Source organism: Eschrichtius robustus, chromosome 3 (genome assembly GCF_028021215.1).
Source record: "Eschrichtius robustus isolate mEscRob2 chromosome 3, mEscRob2.pri, whole genome shotgun sequence".
NCBI lineage: Eukaryota > Metazoa > Chordata > Mammalia > Artiodactyla > Eschrichtiidae > Eschrichtius > Eschrichtius robustus.
In genome coordinates, this window is record NC_090826.1 from 108,405,159 (window position 1) to 108,422,575 (window position 17,417).

General features: G+C 44.2%; 1 protein-coding gene across 1 annotated transcript; it reads left to right on the plus strand.

The window, feature by feature from the left end:
* The first annotated feature begins 594 nt into the window (after positions 1–594).
* On the plus strand, positions 595–1,081 carry LOC137761265 (histone H3). The gene has a single exon (XM_068538174.1). It carries the CDS (start codon positions 671–673, stop codon positions 1,079–1,081), a length of 411 nt encoding a protein of 136 aa, XP_068394275.1. The 5' UTR covers positions 595–670.
* The last annotated feature ends 16,336 nt before the right edge of the window (positions 1,082–17,417 follow it).

A 17,417-nucleotide genomic window follows, 5' to 3' on the forward strand; every position in this document is an offset into this window, starting at 1 on the left:
TCCCCACTTAGGCTTTCGGAGGCGGAGTCTTGCGCTGGGAGGGGGGCGCAGATAACTTTCCAATCCGAAAAGCACGGAAAGGCGGAAATAAAACAAAACCAAAAACCACACAACGATCCGTCATGCCAACTAAGCTAGGGGGCTCGGAGAAGGCAACAAGGCGTTCCGGGGGCGGCGGGGCCAAACAGAAGGTTGAGGTTCAATTCGGGAGCTAGAAAGCGTAGAAAGAGGGTTTCGCGGGTAGCGCGTTCCAAGGGAGCGAAGGGCTGAGGAGGAACGTTCTGACACAGTTGCGCTCAAAACTGACTCTCACCCTGAAAGAAAGGAAAAACAAGGCAGGGAAAACTGTTGGCAAACTGGACAGTAGAAAGGGAGGCAGGGAGACGGGGAGACGGGGAGACGCGGAGGCGTGGAGGCGGGGAGGCGGGGAGGCCGGGAGGCGGGGAGGCGGGGAGGCGGGGAGGCGGGGGTGGGGGGGGATACTGCCCAAGCCAATCAGTGGCGCTAGGGCCGATGACGTCACAGCCAATGGACAGCCAGCGCGGGACTTTCAATTATTGTCCCGCCCAATCGGGAAAAGACTGTGCCTATAAAGACCGCTGCGGCGGGCTGGATCCCGGTTCCTCTCCTTGTGCAGCGTTGCGCAGGTGAGCTCGTGTCTCGTTTCGCTATGGCCCGTACAAAGCAGACTGCCCGCAAGTCGACCGGTGGCAAGGCCCCGCGGAAGCAGTTGGCCACCAAGGCGGCCCGCAAGAGCGCGCCGGCCACCGGCGGCGTCAAGAAGCCGCACCGCTACCGGCCGGGCACCGTGGCCCTGCGCGAGATCCGGCGCTACCAGAAGTCGACCGAGCTGCTGATCCGCAAGCTGCCCTTCCAGCGGCTAGTGCGCGAGATCGCGCAGGACTTCAAGACTGACCTGCGCTTCCAGAGCTCGGCCGTGATGGCGCTGCAGGAGGCGAGCGAGGCCTACCTGGTGGGGCTGTTTGAAGACACGAACCTGTGCGCTATCCACGCCAAGCGCGTGACCATTATGCCCAAAGACATCCAGCTGGCCCGCCGCATCCGCGGGGAGCGGGCTTAAGCAGTGTGCGCTCGGCTCGAGGTTCCATCATATCCAAAGGCTCTTTTCAGAGCCACCCACAACTGCACTTGGAAGAAGCTGTGCCACTTGTCCGTGCTCTCCCGGCGGGCCCTCGCATACCCCGGGAGGAGAGGCCGTTAGAGCGGGCAGAGCGTTAGGCTCCAACAGATCGGCTAAAGAAAGGCCAGGTATCCGGCCTAGTCCCCTGCTTGCCGGCCGCCTTCCGGGGTGTCAAGATCTTTGAGTGAGTTTGGTCAGTCGGCTTCTCTGGACTGGCGAGGTTGTCGCTGCGTTCTTGGGCGCGGCCAGGGCGCCCAGTTTCGCTTCTTGGAGGCGGCCACGGGTGCTCCCGTAGGGTCAGGCTCTTCTAGGGCGTCTTCTTAGTCGACCGTGGCCCAGAGCTGTAATCTGTCCCGGGAGGGGTGGGGGGCTGGGGGTGGGGGGGGGAGGTTAGAGCAGGCAGAGTCACTAGGGGACGCTCAGGATTCGCGGGCTTGAGCGCGTGGGGGCTGGCTTTCAGGCAGTTGAGAGCCGCGCGCATGTCTGACCTCCTCACCCCCGCTGGAAAGGGCCCCGCCCCGCGTGGCTCTCCAGCTCCGGAGGGAAATCGCCACCTCGGTCGGTCCCGCCCCGTTTCTGCCGGGGGAAATGAGGGATTCCTGCAACCTGGCTGCTTGTTGGAAGTCGGTAATGCCCGGGCGTCACTCCTCAGCGAAGAACTTAGCGGAGGCCATTCATCCCCTTACTCCACCCTCTCTTTCTCAAAACTCCCGCGCGGGCCTGAACGATTTCGCCTGTTATTTTAAGCCCTTGACATTCTCACTTTCCTCAGCCTTGCTCCTTTTCTTTCAAATGCCAACCCCACTCAGACAAGTACCGGTAGCTCTGTGCAGGAATAGACCAGAGGACAAGGAAGGATCTGGTGTCTGCGGCATGGCATTCAGTTCAGACAGTCGGGTGGGTTTGACCGGCCTGAGCCCAGAGGAGCAGCTGTGGGGAAGAGGATGGACGGCCGGGAGCTCAAGGGCCGCCATAACCTAGGCCACTCCCCGGGGACTCGGTCTTGTCGGTATTGTTCTCGGCTCCACGCCAGGAGACTGATTCTTCCTGGAAGACATCCCGAGAGGCATAGGCGTGAGGTCTGTGTGGTTATATGAGAAGTTATCCAGGTCAAGGCGCTCAGAGTTCAAGCTGTGGGAGGCACTGAACCAATGGAAGGCAGAAAAGACCCTGCTCCTCTCCCTTGCACCCATTTACTGGCCCCAGGATCTGTAAGGGCAGAGATTTGACGTTGTCTCAGAGGGGCAGTTCCTGCACCAGATGAGAGCAGAAGTCTAAGGTCTCTTACTGTCTTTTAGGAATGAACCTGTTCAACTGGGGGAGTGGGACAGTATCTTGTAGAGCCCACACTACACAAGACTCAGATAGGAGCTACTATGTGGGTCTCAGATGACATCTCTTTTTAACCTTGATCATCGCTTGTTTGCACCTGGAAGAGGCCAGAGTTTGTGTTTTTGTTGTCTCAGCACAGTTGATAGATAAAAGCATTACCAGAGATGGGTGAGAATTCACTGAGGGGAATAGAAACTAAAGTAGACATACTTTTGAAAACTTTTTTGCCCTTTGCAAGGAGTGTGGGGAAAAAAAGAGCAATGTGGACTGCAGCTTCTCCTGACAGTGGGTCCCCAGTTTGCAGCCCCAGGCTCACAGAGATTTTCAGAATAGGCCCTGTTATGGGCAGAATTGTGCCCCCCAACAATTCATATGTTGAAGCCCTAATTCCTTGTACCTCAGAATGTGACTGTATTTGGGGATAGGACCTCTAAATAGGCAATTAAGTTTAAAATGGGGTCATTAAGATGGACCCTAAATGAGTCGTGTCCTTATAAGAAGAGGCAATCAGGACACAGACAACACAGGGGGATATCCATGTGAGGACACAATGAGAAGGCAGCCATCTGCAAGCCAAAGAGACAGGTCTCAGAAGAAATCCAACCTGCCGACATCTTGATCTTGGATTTCTAGCCTCTTGAACTGTGAGAAAATAAAATTAGTTGTTTAAGCCACGCAGTCTGTGGTATTTTGTTATGGCTGCCCTAGAAAACTAAAACAGACCCAGGGTCTCATTCCCTGCTCAGACCAACACTGCAAGATGGGATCCTCAGGATCTATACTCTGTGAGATATAAGCAGAAGCAGCAGTGACTCAGGGCTGTGCAGGGTTGGCACATTTGCACCCAGCATCTCATCCACTGAAGTTTGTTTTCAAAGAGGCAGCCTGAAGTTCTCAGACAGTGAGTGACTTTCCAGCATGTCTGAGCCATTAGTGGCTCAGCAGACCCCTGAGCACATAGATTTCCATGTCAGGGCTCTTCCTCCCCAGGATCATACTCCCTGAAGGGATACTACATCAGATTTAAAAGCAGATATCTAAGATCTCCCTGTGGCCCTGAAATTTGCAGTCAGCCTGGGCATCTGTCATGGCTAAGGCAGGTCAGGCGTTCCTAGCTTAGCAGGAATGTCTATATCCTGCCTTCACCCCCTCCTCATTTTTCTACCCACCTCTGTCCTCCTGCCACAGCAGTGGATTGCTCACTCACCAAACTCAATGCTTGCAGGGTGTGGAAGGATAATGATGAAAGAAAGCAGAGAGGGAGGAGCACTGGTCTCTTGCTGGTGGAACAGGGGAGGCCCTCCCTGGTTGGTCTTTCCTGGTTTCCTGTCAAAGGTGAGCCCCTTAAGGGCAGGGCCTTGTCTGCATCATTGATCCCTCTTCCAGGGCTGCTACACAGCCGGGCTCTGGGCCTCAACCATGGAGGTGATCTCTACTCAGCTGACAGCCCCTTGCCCTCACATGGGGCCAAGAAACAACAGGCAGTGGAAACAGGTGTGTACACACTCACTTTCTGAGGAAGTGGGCCTGTCTGACCCAATCCCTCTCACCCAGTGGAGAGTCAGGCCTTAGCAAGACACTGCTGCCTCACCCATCAGCAGCTGTTTGGGGGATTTGCCCCACAAGGCCAAGACAACAGAATCTGGTTCTCACTGTGAGCCTGTTCTGGGAGGAGTGAGGAGTTCTCCAGTGCCTTCAGGGCTTCCCAAACTGCCACAGGCATTTTAGCTTTGACACCTTTGGGGTAATAGGACAAAGATGATATTCCTGCCACTGTTCTGTGAAGGTCAAACTTCCTAGGCCTAATAGAAAACTTCTGGAATGTCTTCATTGGTTTGAAAACCTAGGGTGAAGTAGTACCCAATTTTTTTAATGTCAGTATCAAAATTTAATTATTTTAGGTACTTAAGTAATTTTCCGCTTTCAGATTACAAAAAAGAAAATCAAGCAAAAAGAAATTCACTTTCTTTTTAAAAGTTTCATCATGTCCAGCCTGTTTCCAGAAAAAGTTGGTCATGGAACTGGATTGTTTATTGGACTTTGTGTCCTTTAATCAGAGCTGTTGGTGGCCTCAGTTAAGGCAGTGGCTAGGAGTGGACAGAGATACAGTGATGGACTTGAGGGAATTGTAGAAAGTAAATTTGATAAGATTTGGTGATTTAGGTATTTGGAGAATGCAAGAGAGGAAGGAGCCTCTCCTTGGCTTGAGAAGCTAGGAGATAATGGTAGTTTTTCACTAAGGTGGAGAATGTAGGGAGAAGAAATTGCTATTGGAACCAAGAAGCTGCATAAAGGCCCTTCCAACATTGAAGTTGAGATTCCTGTTATCCATCTAGGACACATTCACTAAGAGTTAGGAATATTAATTTAAACAGCAAAGGGGGTCAGCTGGAGCTACTTTGGGGGAAGCAGATAGATAAGGGTAACAGAAGGCAAGGAATGAGATGAGATCTACCCAGGGGTCAAGGAGAAGAGAAGAGGACTGAGGCAGGCATCCTGGGCAAGCAGGACCAGTGGTGGGGCTGGTAGATGAAGAGAACACCAAGAGGCAGAAGGAGAGCTGGAAAGAGAAGAGGACCACCAGGAGAAAGTGTCCCAAGGGGCAACTGTGGTCATCATAGGGACATATTGTACACTGAAGTTCAGAAATAACAACCACTTATGCATTAAGCTCAGTCACTTCTGACTATGCTTTATATTTTGTATCTCTTAATCACCATGACAACCCTGCAAGGCAAGTAGATGTTTTATCATCCCCATTTTAGACTGGGAAGCTTTGAGTATTTTGCCCAAGCTCTCACAGCTAGTGAGTGCCAGGGCCAGGGATTCTGACCAAAGTGCTGGGACTCCAAAGTTCATATTAAGCAGAAAACACCAAGTAAAGGGCACATACTGGAAGCTGGGAGGGGAAATGACAGGAGGTGCCTGACTGAACACAGGGTTGAGGGCCTCATTGCTTCAGTGGACTCTCTTCCTCCTGCTTACCCAGAAACCCTGGCTTCTGAATCCTCACTCAAAAGGACCCAGTATCCAGGCCCCTCCCAGCTCTCAGGGAACTCTCAGGAATTTGCAGGCCAACAGCAGGTCTGGAAGGAACTTCCTGCAGGTTGGCTCCAAAAGAGGGCAGAAGGTAGCTTCCCTGGGCTGTAACCCTTGCCCACAGATGGCTAAAGCCAACCATTAGCCTGCTTCTGGTGACCTTTGCTGAGGGCAGAGTTCACCACTAGTGACCTGCTTAATAGGATCAGTGCTTGAAGGGAGGTGCTTTAGAGAGGGGTTCATATTTGTGGTAGACTGAATAACAGCCCCCCATTAGCATGCCTGCATCCTAATCCCTGGAATCTCTGAATATGTTACCTTATATGGCAAAAGGGACTTTGCCAATGTGATTAAATTAAGGACCTTGAGGCAGGGAGATTATCCTGGATTACCTGGGTGGGCCCTAAATGTAATCACAACAGACCTTATTAGAGGGAGGCACAAGGCTCAGTGGGGAGAAGGTGATGTAATGACAGAAGCAGGGATGGGGTGATGAGGCCAGGAGCCAAGAAATGCCAGCAACCTCTAGAAGCTAGAAGAGACAAGGAGTGGATTCTCCCCACAGAGCCTCCAGAAGGAATCAGTCTTTCTGGCACTTGATTTTAGCCCCTTAAGATTCATTTTTGGCTTCTGACCTCCAGAACTACAAGAGAATAAATTTGTGTTGTTTTAAGCCACTAAATCTGTGGTAATTTGTTAAAGCAGGAATGGGAAACTAATACACCATCCTGTATTCATGAAAGACACTAGGTTCTTTTTATTTGTGGGAAGGGAGATTTGAGTGTGATAAGAAGCAGAGTATACAGTGTACTTGGAGGGAAGGTGGGAGGGAGGGAAGGGAGATGGCAGTGGAGAAGAAAAGGCCTCAAGAATGGGAGACTTGGTACTCCACAGCTATCAGACTGGCCCCTTCATGAGCCCCTTGACCTGCTCAACCCAGAGTTCCTCAGGGCATCTCCATCTTCGCAAGTGGCACTGAGGGCCTCTAGACACTGGTTGACCTCTCCCAGCCATGGACGTCTGTAGGGCTCCCTGAGGCCATACCAGGGCAGGAAGAACCCAGATTGACTCCGCTGTGGTCTGCAGCAGTGGCAAACTCTTCTTGCTCTTCAGGACAGCTCACACCCAAACTGCTGCAAGGATGCTGTGTTCGTTTCCTTAGGGCTGCTATAGCAAATTACCACAAACTTGCTAGCTTAAAACAACAGAAATTTGTTCTCTCACAGTTCTGGAGATCAGTAGTCTGAAATCAAAGTATCAGCAGGGCCATGCTTTCTCCAGAGCTTCTAGGGGAGAATCCTTCCTTGCCTCTTTCAGCTTCCAGTGTCTCCTGGCGTTCCTTGGCTTCTGGCAGCATCACTCCAATTTCTGCCTTTGTCTTCGCATGACCTTCTTCCCTGAATCTCTGTGTCCAACTCTCCCTCTCCTTTCACTTATCCCACCCTCAATCCAGGATGATTTCATCTCAAGACCCTTAGTTACATCTGCAAAGACCATATTTCCAAATAAAATCACATTCTGAGCTTCCGGGTAGACATGAATTTTGGGGGAGGACACTATTCAACCCACCACGGATGCTGAGCCCTGAGCCCCTAGGGCCCTCTGGAAGCAGGCCCAGACTTCCCCTGGTTTCCCTCTGTCTAGGTGCCCATGAACTCTCCACCTCCAAAAGGCCATCTGTCAGTCACTTGCACCTGAGTATTAAAACTAAGAGCAACAGCTTTGCATTTTTACTAATGCTCTCTGTGCCCATGAGTGGGAGGCTAGAGGAGAGGCTGTATCTCCACTTGGGGAAGTCCAGGCTTCAGGGGCAGTGCAGGGAAATGTCTTTGGCCCTTGGTTAGATGCCTCTGGTAATCATGAGACAGCCTGAACTGTCTGGGCAATAGTAGAATGTTCTCGGATTCATTTGTCTGGGAAAAGCTGGAAGAGAAAAGATATGGAGCTAGAATAGGAGTTCAATGTCTCAGTTTCAATATCTGTAAAATAGTGACAATAAATGTAGACACCTCATAGGATTACCATAGGGATAAAATGAGATAAATACAAGTAATGCAAAATACTTAGAGCAGAGTTTCAACATGGCAATAAATTAATAATTATTAGTCAATTTAATTAACATTATGATAAACACTAATTGATACAAGTCCTAAATCTTTCCTTTGGGAACATTACAATCATGTTGTAGAAAGAAAGACTAATACATAGGAAAAAATTGGTACATTATTTAATCTCTAGATGATTAGCATCTTGAGATTCTGCTAGACTGTGGCCCAGACATTAAGAATACTTGGGTTCCTGAGTGCCTTATGAATCACAAAAGCCATTCACTTATGTCCTCTCATTTGATTCCACAAGAACCCAGGCAAGGAAGAAGAGGTTTGTTTCCCTGTCTTACAGTTAAGAAAATTTCTGGTGAAGATGAGGCACCTGGATATGTGGGTCACCCAGCTAAAAAGTAGCCAGGATGGAATTTGAGCCTAAGTTTTGTGTTTTAAAATCTTAAAATTTGTATGGAGACACAAAAGACCCCAAATAGCCAAAGCAGTCTTGAGGGAAAAAAACGGAGCTGGAGGAATCAGACTCCCTGACTTCAGACTATACTACAAAGCTACAGTAATCAAGACAATACAGTACTGGAACAAAAAAAGAAATATAGTTCAATGGAACAGGATAGAAAGCCCAGAGATAAACCCACGCACCTATGGTCAACTAATCTATGACAAAGGAGGCAACAATATACAATGGAGAAAAGACAGTCTCTTCAATAAGTGGTGCTAGGAAAACTGGACAGCTACATGTAAAAGAATGAAATTAGAACACTCCCTAACACCATACACAAAAATAAACTCAAAATAGATTAGAGACCTAAATGTAAGACTGGACACTATAAAACTCTTAGAGGAAAACATAGGAAGAACACTCTTTGACATAAATCACAGCAAGATCTTTTTTGAACCACCTCCTAGAGTAATGGAAATAAAAACAAAAATAAACAAATGGGACCTAATGAAACTTAAAAGCGTTTGCAAAGCAAAGGAAACTACAAACAAAATGAAAAGACAACCCTCAGAATGGGAGAAAATATTTGCAAACGAATCAACGGACAAAGGATTAGTCTCCAAAGTATATAAACAGATCATGCAGCTCAATATTAAAAAAAAAAAACCCAATCCCAAAATGGGCAGAAGACCTAAATAGACATTTCTCCAAAGAAGACATACAGATGGTCAAGAAGCACATGAAAAGCTGCTCAACAGCACTAATAATTAGAGAAATGCAAATCAAAACTACAATGAGGTATCACCTCACACCAGTTAGAATGGGCAGCATCAGAAAATCTACAAACAACAAATGCTGGAGAGGCTGTGGAGAAAAGGGAACCCTCTTGCACTGTTGGTGGAAATGTAAATTGATACAGCCACTATGGAGAACAGTATGGAGGTTCCTTAAAAAACTAAAAATAGAATTACCATATGACCCAGCAATCCCACTACTGGTCATATACCCAGAGAAAACCATAATTCAAAAAGACACATGCACCCCAATGTTCATTGCAGCTCTATTTACAATAGCCAGGACATGGAAGCAACCTAAGTGTCCATCAACAGATGAATGGATAAAGAAGATGTGGCACATATATACAATGGAATATTACTCAGCCATAAAAAGGAACGAAATTGAGTTATTTGTAGTGAGGTGGATGGACCTAGAGACTGTCATACAGAGTGAAGTAAATCAGAAAGAGAAAAACAAATATCGTATATTAACACATATATGTGGAACCTAGAAAAATGGTACAGATGAACCAGTTTGCAGGGCAGAAATAGAGACAGAGATGTAGAGAACAAACGTATGGATACCAAGGGGGGGAAAATGGTGGTGGTGGTGGGGGTGTGATGAATTAGGAGAATTCAAAAAAAAAAGGAAGAAAGAAAATGAACTAAGCAAAGAAGCAGGTTTTGAAAATATTATTCATGAGTTTGCTTCCATTAAAGCCAGGGGGAAAAAAAAGTTTTGTGTTTTACATTTTTTTTTGGTATTAGAGTCAGTGTTTCAAGGAAAAGTGATATACACAATAGATACAAATAACATCAATACATGTACTGTAGGGGAGGAAAACTAATTTTCCCTCTGACCTTTTGAATTTTTAGGTGAGACCCCCATAATAAAAAGAGAAATTAACAAGAAAAAAGCAAACAGAAGTTTACTAACATGTATACCTCATGTATACATGGTAGATACTCAGGAAAAAAAATGAGTAACACACCGAGGTGGCTTAGAATTCAGACTTAAATATCTTTCTTAATAGGAAAAGAGGACAGGGGATACAAGCCTCTTAGGGGAGAATAAATGACTTTGAGGAGAAATGAATAGGCCCTAGAAGAATAGATGGGAGGTATGATAGTTTGTGACAAAGTTTGTCTGAGTGTGGTCTCGACTTCTGGTCTCCTATCCTGTGAAGAGTCAATGTTCCCTGGTCAGTGAAACTCTCCAGGGAGGGCATTTATGACAATTGAGTGCCTTTGGAGAATCTGTCCTTAAGCAGATAAGGGGAGTTCAAAGAAAGTCTGTCCCTGCATTTCCTGTTTTTCAAGTGCCTACAGCTCAAAATGATCAATATGCCAAAGTGGCATATTCTGGGATGGCATGTCCTACGACCCTTTCAGTACAGTAGAACAGACCTCTCCTGACCTCAACCCCCAGTAAGAAACACATTTTACATGGCCTCCTAGTCACATTCACAAAAGAATATAAATTGCAACAGGTTTCACAAAATAATACTTACTATTTGTGATATACTCTGATATTTTCTCTTCTCTTCTTCTTAAAAAAAGGGAGAAAAATGTGCTCTCTATCAAGTAAATCGATTTCGTAACCCACTAATGAGTTACAACCTATAGTTAGAAAAACACTGGCTAGAGGAAACTACAAAGAATAAAGTAAAAATCATCTTACTTATTCTTTAAAGTCAATATTTCTCTGAACATGCCTTCTGAATCTTTCTGTTCTTGCACACATAACATGATGCCTGTCTTTATGGGGAGGTGATACCCACATGAATAGCAAAAGTGGAAGGCCTATTGTGGTGGATGATAAAGAGAGTGCAGGTTGAGCTCTGTGGGAGCTGAGAGGGAAAGGTCAATTCCAGCTGAACAAACAAGGGAACCCTTCCTGTAGGAGGTGATATTTGAGGTGGGTTCTCAGGAATATTTAGGATTTGAGATATGTTTAGATTGGGGGCTAAGGAAGGTGGTGTAACCCAGGCAGAAGGGAGAGTGAAAACAAAGAAGAATTGTTGTTGGACCACAGGTAGCATGGACAAAGGGCAGTAATGAGAAATGAGCTTTTCATACTGGGGACATCAGGGACCAGTTTTAGGCGTCTCAAATGCCAAACTATGGAGTGGCTAGGTTTTACTCCATAAACAATGTTGGGAAAAGTCTATAAGTAAGCAGTATACAGAAAAGCAAACACAGAAGCTATCAAACTCATGTAGAGATGCTTGAACTCATTAATAATCAAAGAAATGAAAATGAAAGCAAAGATGAGATATCACTCTACACCAGATAGTCTGGCCAAACTTAGAAAGTTGGATGACTCAAGCGTTGACCTGGAAGTGGTCTCATGGGAGTCCTGATGCCTTGGTGTTGGAAGTCTGAGCCTTCCATTCTGGAGGGGAGCCTGGTACTACTTCGTTCAATAAAGAATAAATAGACCCTAGTAATGAGAGTTCTTATCCAAAAGATATTATTACATAGGTCCATAAGGGAAATGCACAATGATGTTTATTTATAACAGCATGTTTGTGATGATGGGGAACTGGAGCAAACGTGGATGCCTGTCAGCGGGAGAGTGGGGGGTAAAATGTGGTGTTTGCACATCCTGAAGTTCAATGCAGCACTTCAGTCAACAGAGTGCATGTTCACATCACAACATGGATAGCAAAAGAGAGATGCAGGTTTTTTGTGGGAGTTGAGAGGGAAAGGCCAATTTTTAACATATACGTTAGAAAGGGGGAAAGTAAAAAATAGAATAAAATATAAAACACAATACCACTTACATGCATTCTGAGAAAGTAGACGTTTGCTAGGACTGAGAAAGTAAAAAATCTGTTCTGCCATTCATCAGGCTGCAATGAACGTCAAAGAATTAGTGAAAGAATTAGCAGGAAACACAAGTCCCAAGGACATGCTGTAGCTATAAAGAGTCAGAATCCCCTTCTTTGAGGGACCACTGCTTTCTTATTCACTGAGAAACTTTGTTCTCTTAAAAATCATAGATTATCAGAACTTTTGCTGTGTGAAATCATATCAGTAAGAATGAAATATCCCCCTCCTGCCCAGAGGACCTAAGTCACTCTGACACAGAGAAGCAGCCTTGGTTTTCAACCCAGGTACAAAACTTCAAACAAGAGATTTCTAAACACAACATTCCACCTTTATCTAAACTTTGTAGTTTCCAAGGAAACAGGACCCTGAATGCACCTGAAAGCCTAGTTCTGATGTCCATCCTTTCACATAGCCCTGCTTTGCTTTAAGCCCATCAAAACTCTATAGTTTATCCTTCCCCACAGCTTACAATAACTCTATGTTTTTCTTTTGTTGGTGAGACACCTCACAGTTTTTGGTGTGTGCTCTCCCTCCTTGAAAACAAGTCAATAAACTGGGCTTGTTAGACTAAGTCTAACTGCTAACTTTTTTTTTTCCCTTAGAGTTGATATAACTTATTTCAGCATTCCTAAATTGTTGATTATTTCTAATATTGTTAACTGCTGTAAATGCTGCATCAACATCTTGCTTCTTTGACATTAGTGGTGTAGTACAGTGACTAAAAGGAGACTGAATTTTTATCTTGGCTTGGTCACTTGGCTGATAGGATATGATTCTTGCTGATATGACTGTGTGACTATAGGCACATTACTTAACCTCTCTGTGGTTCCATCTCTACATCTGTAGAATGGAAATAATAATACTACCTACCTATGGGGTTATTGTGAGGATAAAATGACTTAATACATGTAAAGTGTTTAAAACATTGTCTGGTACCAAAGAAGAGTATATAAGCAATAGGAACGGAAAAAGCACATGCCATTCTAGTTTAACTTTGCATCTATTTAGTTAGTAGTAAAGCATGTTCTGCAGCTTTTTAAAATGTTTGTTTTGAAATAATAATAGATCCACAGGAAGTTGCAAAAATAGTAGAATCCCATGTACCCTTCACTCAGCTTCCCCCAATGGTGACATGATTTAGAGTTGTAGTACAATATCAAAACCAGGATAATGACATTGGTACATTACGATTAACTAGTCTACAGACCTGAATTACTTTTCACAGTTTCTTTAAACTGCATTCATATGTGCGTGTGTGCATGTAATCCTGTGCAATTTTATTCCATGTATAAATTCTTCTAACCACCACCACAATCAAGATACAGACCTGTTCAATCACCTCAAAAGAACTCCGCAATTTACTCCCAACCACCTCCTACCTCACCCCCACCCCCTGGAAACCACTAATCTGTTCATCTCAGTAGCTTTGCTATTTCAAGAATGCCACATAAGTGGAATATATAGTATGCGAGGATAATTATTTTTAATGCATAGAAAGCAATACACTTTTTGCAGGAACACAAAGAAGCGAAATTAGAATGATTGTCTGAAAGGGAGCAAATAATGAACATAAAAAGGAATAATAAATAAGAACAGGGGAAATGGTTCTATTAAATGCATACAGCAAATATAGTAAGAGATCCTCAGATTGTTTGTGATTTGCAAATTTTAGAAAAAAATTTTGAGTAAAATTCAGGAGCATCAATTTATCCTGCAAGTCTCAGTCAGGATAAAGATTTAAAGGTCAGAATAATCCTCCCAAAATACTGCTCCTGACTTGCTCAGTAACCCACACCAACTCTCCCAGGCATGTTCTACACATTGTCTTCTCCACCTGATTTTGTTTCGCTCCGTGACCCAGTCTCCTAGCCTGGCTGAGGACCAAATCTGTAGCCGAGGCCTCATCAGTGAAGTTGACCAGTCAGGAAAATCACTTCAGAGAATACCTTCTTTAAAGTGGATGTTCATGGGGCTTCCCTGGTGGCGCAGTGGTTAAGGATCTGCCTGCCAATGCAGGGGACACGGGTTCGAGCCCTGGTCTGGGAAGATCCCACATGCTCGCGGAGCGACTAGGCCCGTGAGCCACAACTACTGAGCATGCGCGTCTGGAGCCTGTGCCCCGCAACAAGAGAGGCCGCGACAGTGAGAGGCCCGCGCACCGCGATGAAGAGTGGCCCCTGCTTGCCGCAACCAGAGAAAGCCCTCGCACAGAAACGAAGACCCAACACAGCCAAAAATAAATAAATAAATAAATAAATAAATAAATTTAAAAAAAAAAAAAAAAGTGGATGTTCACAATTTAAAGTGATTGTTTTTTTCACAGGATTGGGACTAGTGGAGTCCCAGCCCCAGAACTGTAGGTCAGCTCATAAATCCCAAGGACTTTTGGAGTGTGTTGTTGTTGTTACTACTGTTTAGGTTATATTATTAAAGATTTTTAAAACTGTTTTTCACAATTAACTAAAACAAGTTAAGGATCTGCTGTGTGCCAGGCACTAGGATAGGTATCTGAAATACATTATTTTCACCAGAAATATTATCACATCACTCGGGCTTTTTTTATGGCCAATAATCCCACACTGCCCAAATAACTTACTTCTGCTGACAGTGTTTTTAAGTGCACATTGATCAAAAATTCAAATGATACTGAAAGATGTAAGGAAAAAGTAAAAGCCTCCTTCTGGACTAACCAAATTCCTCTCCTGATGAGTAGCCACTATTATCAGCTTTAATATGTGAAATTCCAGAAGAATGTTGTACCTCTTTACCAGTGCAGACACACCAATACATACACACATATCCTTTTTTACTTATACCAAAAGGATCCTACCACTTTCTTTTCACCTGCTAATAGATATCTAAGTAGTTTCTATGTGTTTATTATTAAAAATAATACTGCTTTCTCTTAATTCCAGCTAATAAAGGAGAAGTGCTAGAATATTATTTTGCAGCCCCTAGTGATTTAAAGGATCTAAGTATTAAGCAACAATAGGTGTTGTTATCACAAAAAAGAAGCAATTAGCCATTATGTCCCCTGATATGAAAATATATATATATATATATGTATGTGTATGTGTATATATATATATATATATATATATATGGCACTATCTATGAAGTAGTCTTGCCAGGGAGTGGAAAAGTGAACCTAAATCTAATCAAGCCTCTGATCCAACTACTAATTTACAGGAAATACAGAGACAGAAGATCATGATAAACTACATCAGGAAGTAATTGGCAAAATCAGAATTGGGAAAACTCTACAGGAAAAACAACCCAGTTTCTTCAACAAAGAAATTACAAGAAATAAAGAGATGGATGGGAAACATACATTAGAGTTGAAAGGCATCAACCAACCACGATGTGTAGATTTATTTGGATTCAGATTCAGATAAAGTACTTTTAAAAGATATAAATTAGATTAGATAGGTAGATTACAATTAAAAATTTGAGCACTAACTGGATATTTGACAAATTAAGGAACTATTGTTAATTATTTTAGACATGATTTGGTACTATGGTCCTTATCTTCTAGAGACACATAAGGAAATTTTTATGGATTAAATAATATGGTGCCTGGGATCTGCTTCAAAATGACACAGGATGGATGGCCTTGAGTTGATAATTGGTTTGAGCTGATAACTGACCTTGAGTTGACAATTGTTGATGTTGGATAAGGGGTACATTGGCATCTGTGTATATGTTTTAATTTCTCAATTATCAAGAATTAAAAATACGTTTTTTTAAAAGCTGCTATTTACAATCCCTGCACAAATATCTTAGAGTGATTTGCTAGGGGGTTTTGTTTTGTATTCGTATATGAAAAGAGAATTTTGATAGTTATTGTGAAGTTACCCACTAAAAAGTTTGCACCAAATACTTCTCTCACCACTAGTGTATGAGAATACCTCATTTCTCTAGCCCAGCCAGCTCTGGGTATTGGCAAACCTTTGCATTTGGCCAATTATGAATCTCACAGTCCCCCTCAGGACCTCATGGTCCCCTCAGAGCATGATGGTGGCTGGCATCAGCTTGGATGGCCTGATGAAGCCATTTCCACATTAAGGGAAGCCACTGAAACGAATGGACACTCTTTCGAGGGTCAAGGTGTCATCTGCAGCAGAGGTTGCTTGAACGGATACAGATGTTTCCACAGTCACGCTGGCCCAGAAGCTAATTGGGTTCTTTAAAGTCCGTTTCCATATGTCTGGGCTAATCCCTCAAGGTCTGGCTCTACCTGCCTACCTCCTCACCCTCTAAATACTACCCATACTAAATTTCTTGCAGTTCCTCCTATCTCCCTGAGCTTGCTGTCTTTCACTCTCCTTCAAGTCCTTCTTCAGAGAGGCCTTCCTTACCCCATTGGTGTTAAGTTAGGCCTCCCTCCATTACACTCTCTGTATCTGTACTTCTCCCATCTTAACACGTGTCACATTTTATTATAGTCACTTGTATAATATCTATCTTCCCTTCTAGCCACTAAAAGTCCAGGAAGGCAGAAGCCACTCTGTTCGGTTTAACCTTAAACCAGATTGCCTGCTATCTAACAGATACTCAATAAATCACTGAATGAAAGAATGACTTAATTATATCATACCTAACAATGCTCAGGAGTCAGAGGAGTGGTCCTAGAGAGGCTTTCTTACAGAACTTTATAAAAATAATAGATACTTGGTAATTATTTATTAAATTAGCAGATACAGATTTTTCAATCACCCGTATTACATGAATGATTAAACCTATTCTCCCGAGCCAGAGGGACAGTCTTCCAGTTAAGGGTCATTGTCTGAAACCTGAACAGAGCTGCCCCTCAGGCTTCCTCCCTGTGCCACAACCACTGATAAGCCATATTGTGAGTTATGTTAGCCCCCCTTTTAAAGGAGCGGAGCTCCCCAGACCATGCTGTGAGACCAAATATGGTATAAGAACTGCTGATAGTTTTACATTTTTTACTCTCATTTTTTTCTTTTGAAGGCCAAACTGAGTCAGCGAGGTAGGCCACCGTCTGTGCTTTAGATGACTACTCTGGCCACAGGACATAAAATGGATTAGAGACGTTCTGAGCCTCGGAGAACAGAAGTGAAACCCTAATACTTTCTCCCACTTGAATAGAATAAGTATTTGTGTATATGACTCATCCACCATCTGAGTTCCTTCCCAACTGAAGGCAGAAAGTTTAATGTGCTCATCTGTGGAACCAACACGACACAAAGTTGGAGTGCATTAAAAAGTGGAGGAAGGGGACTTCCCTGACGGTCCAGTGGTTAAGACTCCACGCTTCCACTGCAGGGGGCGCGGGTTCAATCCCTGGTCAGGGAACTAAGATCCCTCATGCCATGTGGGAGCAGCCAAAAAAAAAGAAAAAAAAACTGGAGGAAGGACTGGGAACAACACAACTATCGATTAACAAGTAACTGAATGACCAATTGCGGCTATACAATGGAATACTACTCAGCAACAAAAAGGAATGAACTACTGATACATGCACCTAAATATATATGAATCTCAAAACAATTATGCTGAGTGAAAGAAGCCGGATACAAATGATACATTGTATGATACAAACTACCTATAATGACATAAAGCAAACCAGTGGTTGTTTGAGGGCAGGGATGGGGCCAAAGGAGGACATTGGTGAAGGGAGCAGGGGGGAAGAATTATAAAGGGGCACTAGGAAACCTTTATTTTGGGGGGGGGGGATGGATGGATATGTCCATTATTTTGATTGTACTCATGTTCTCATAGGTATATATGTATGTCTAAACTTAAAGCATACTTTAAACATGTACAGT

Bases quoted from the DNA above. Each gene is read 5' to 3' on its own strand.
- LOC137761265 (XM_068538174.1), top strand. From the start codon at position 671: ATGGCCCGTACAAAGCAGACTGCCCGCAAGTCGACCGGTGGCAAGGCC.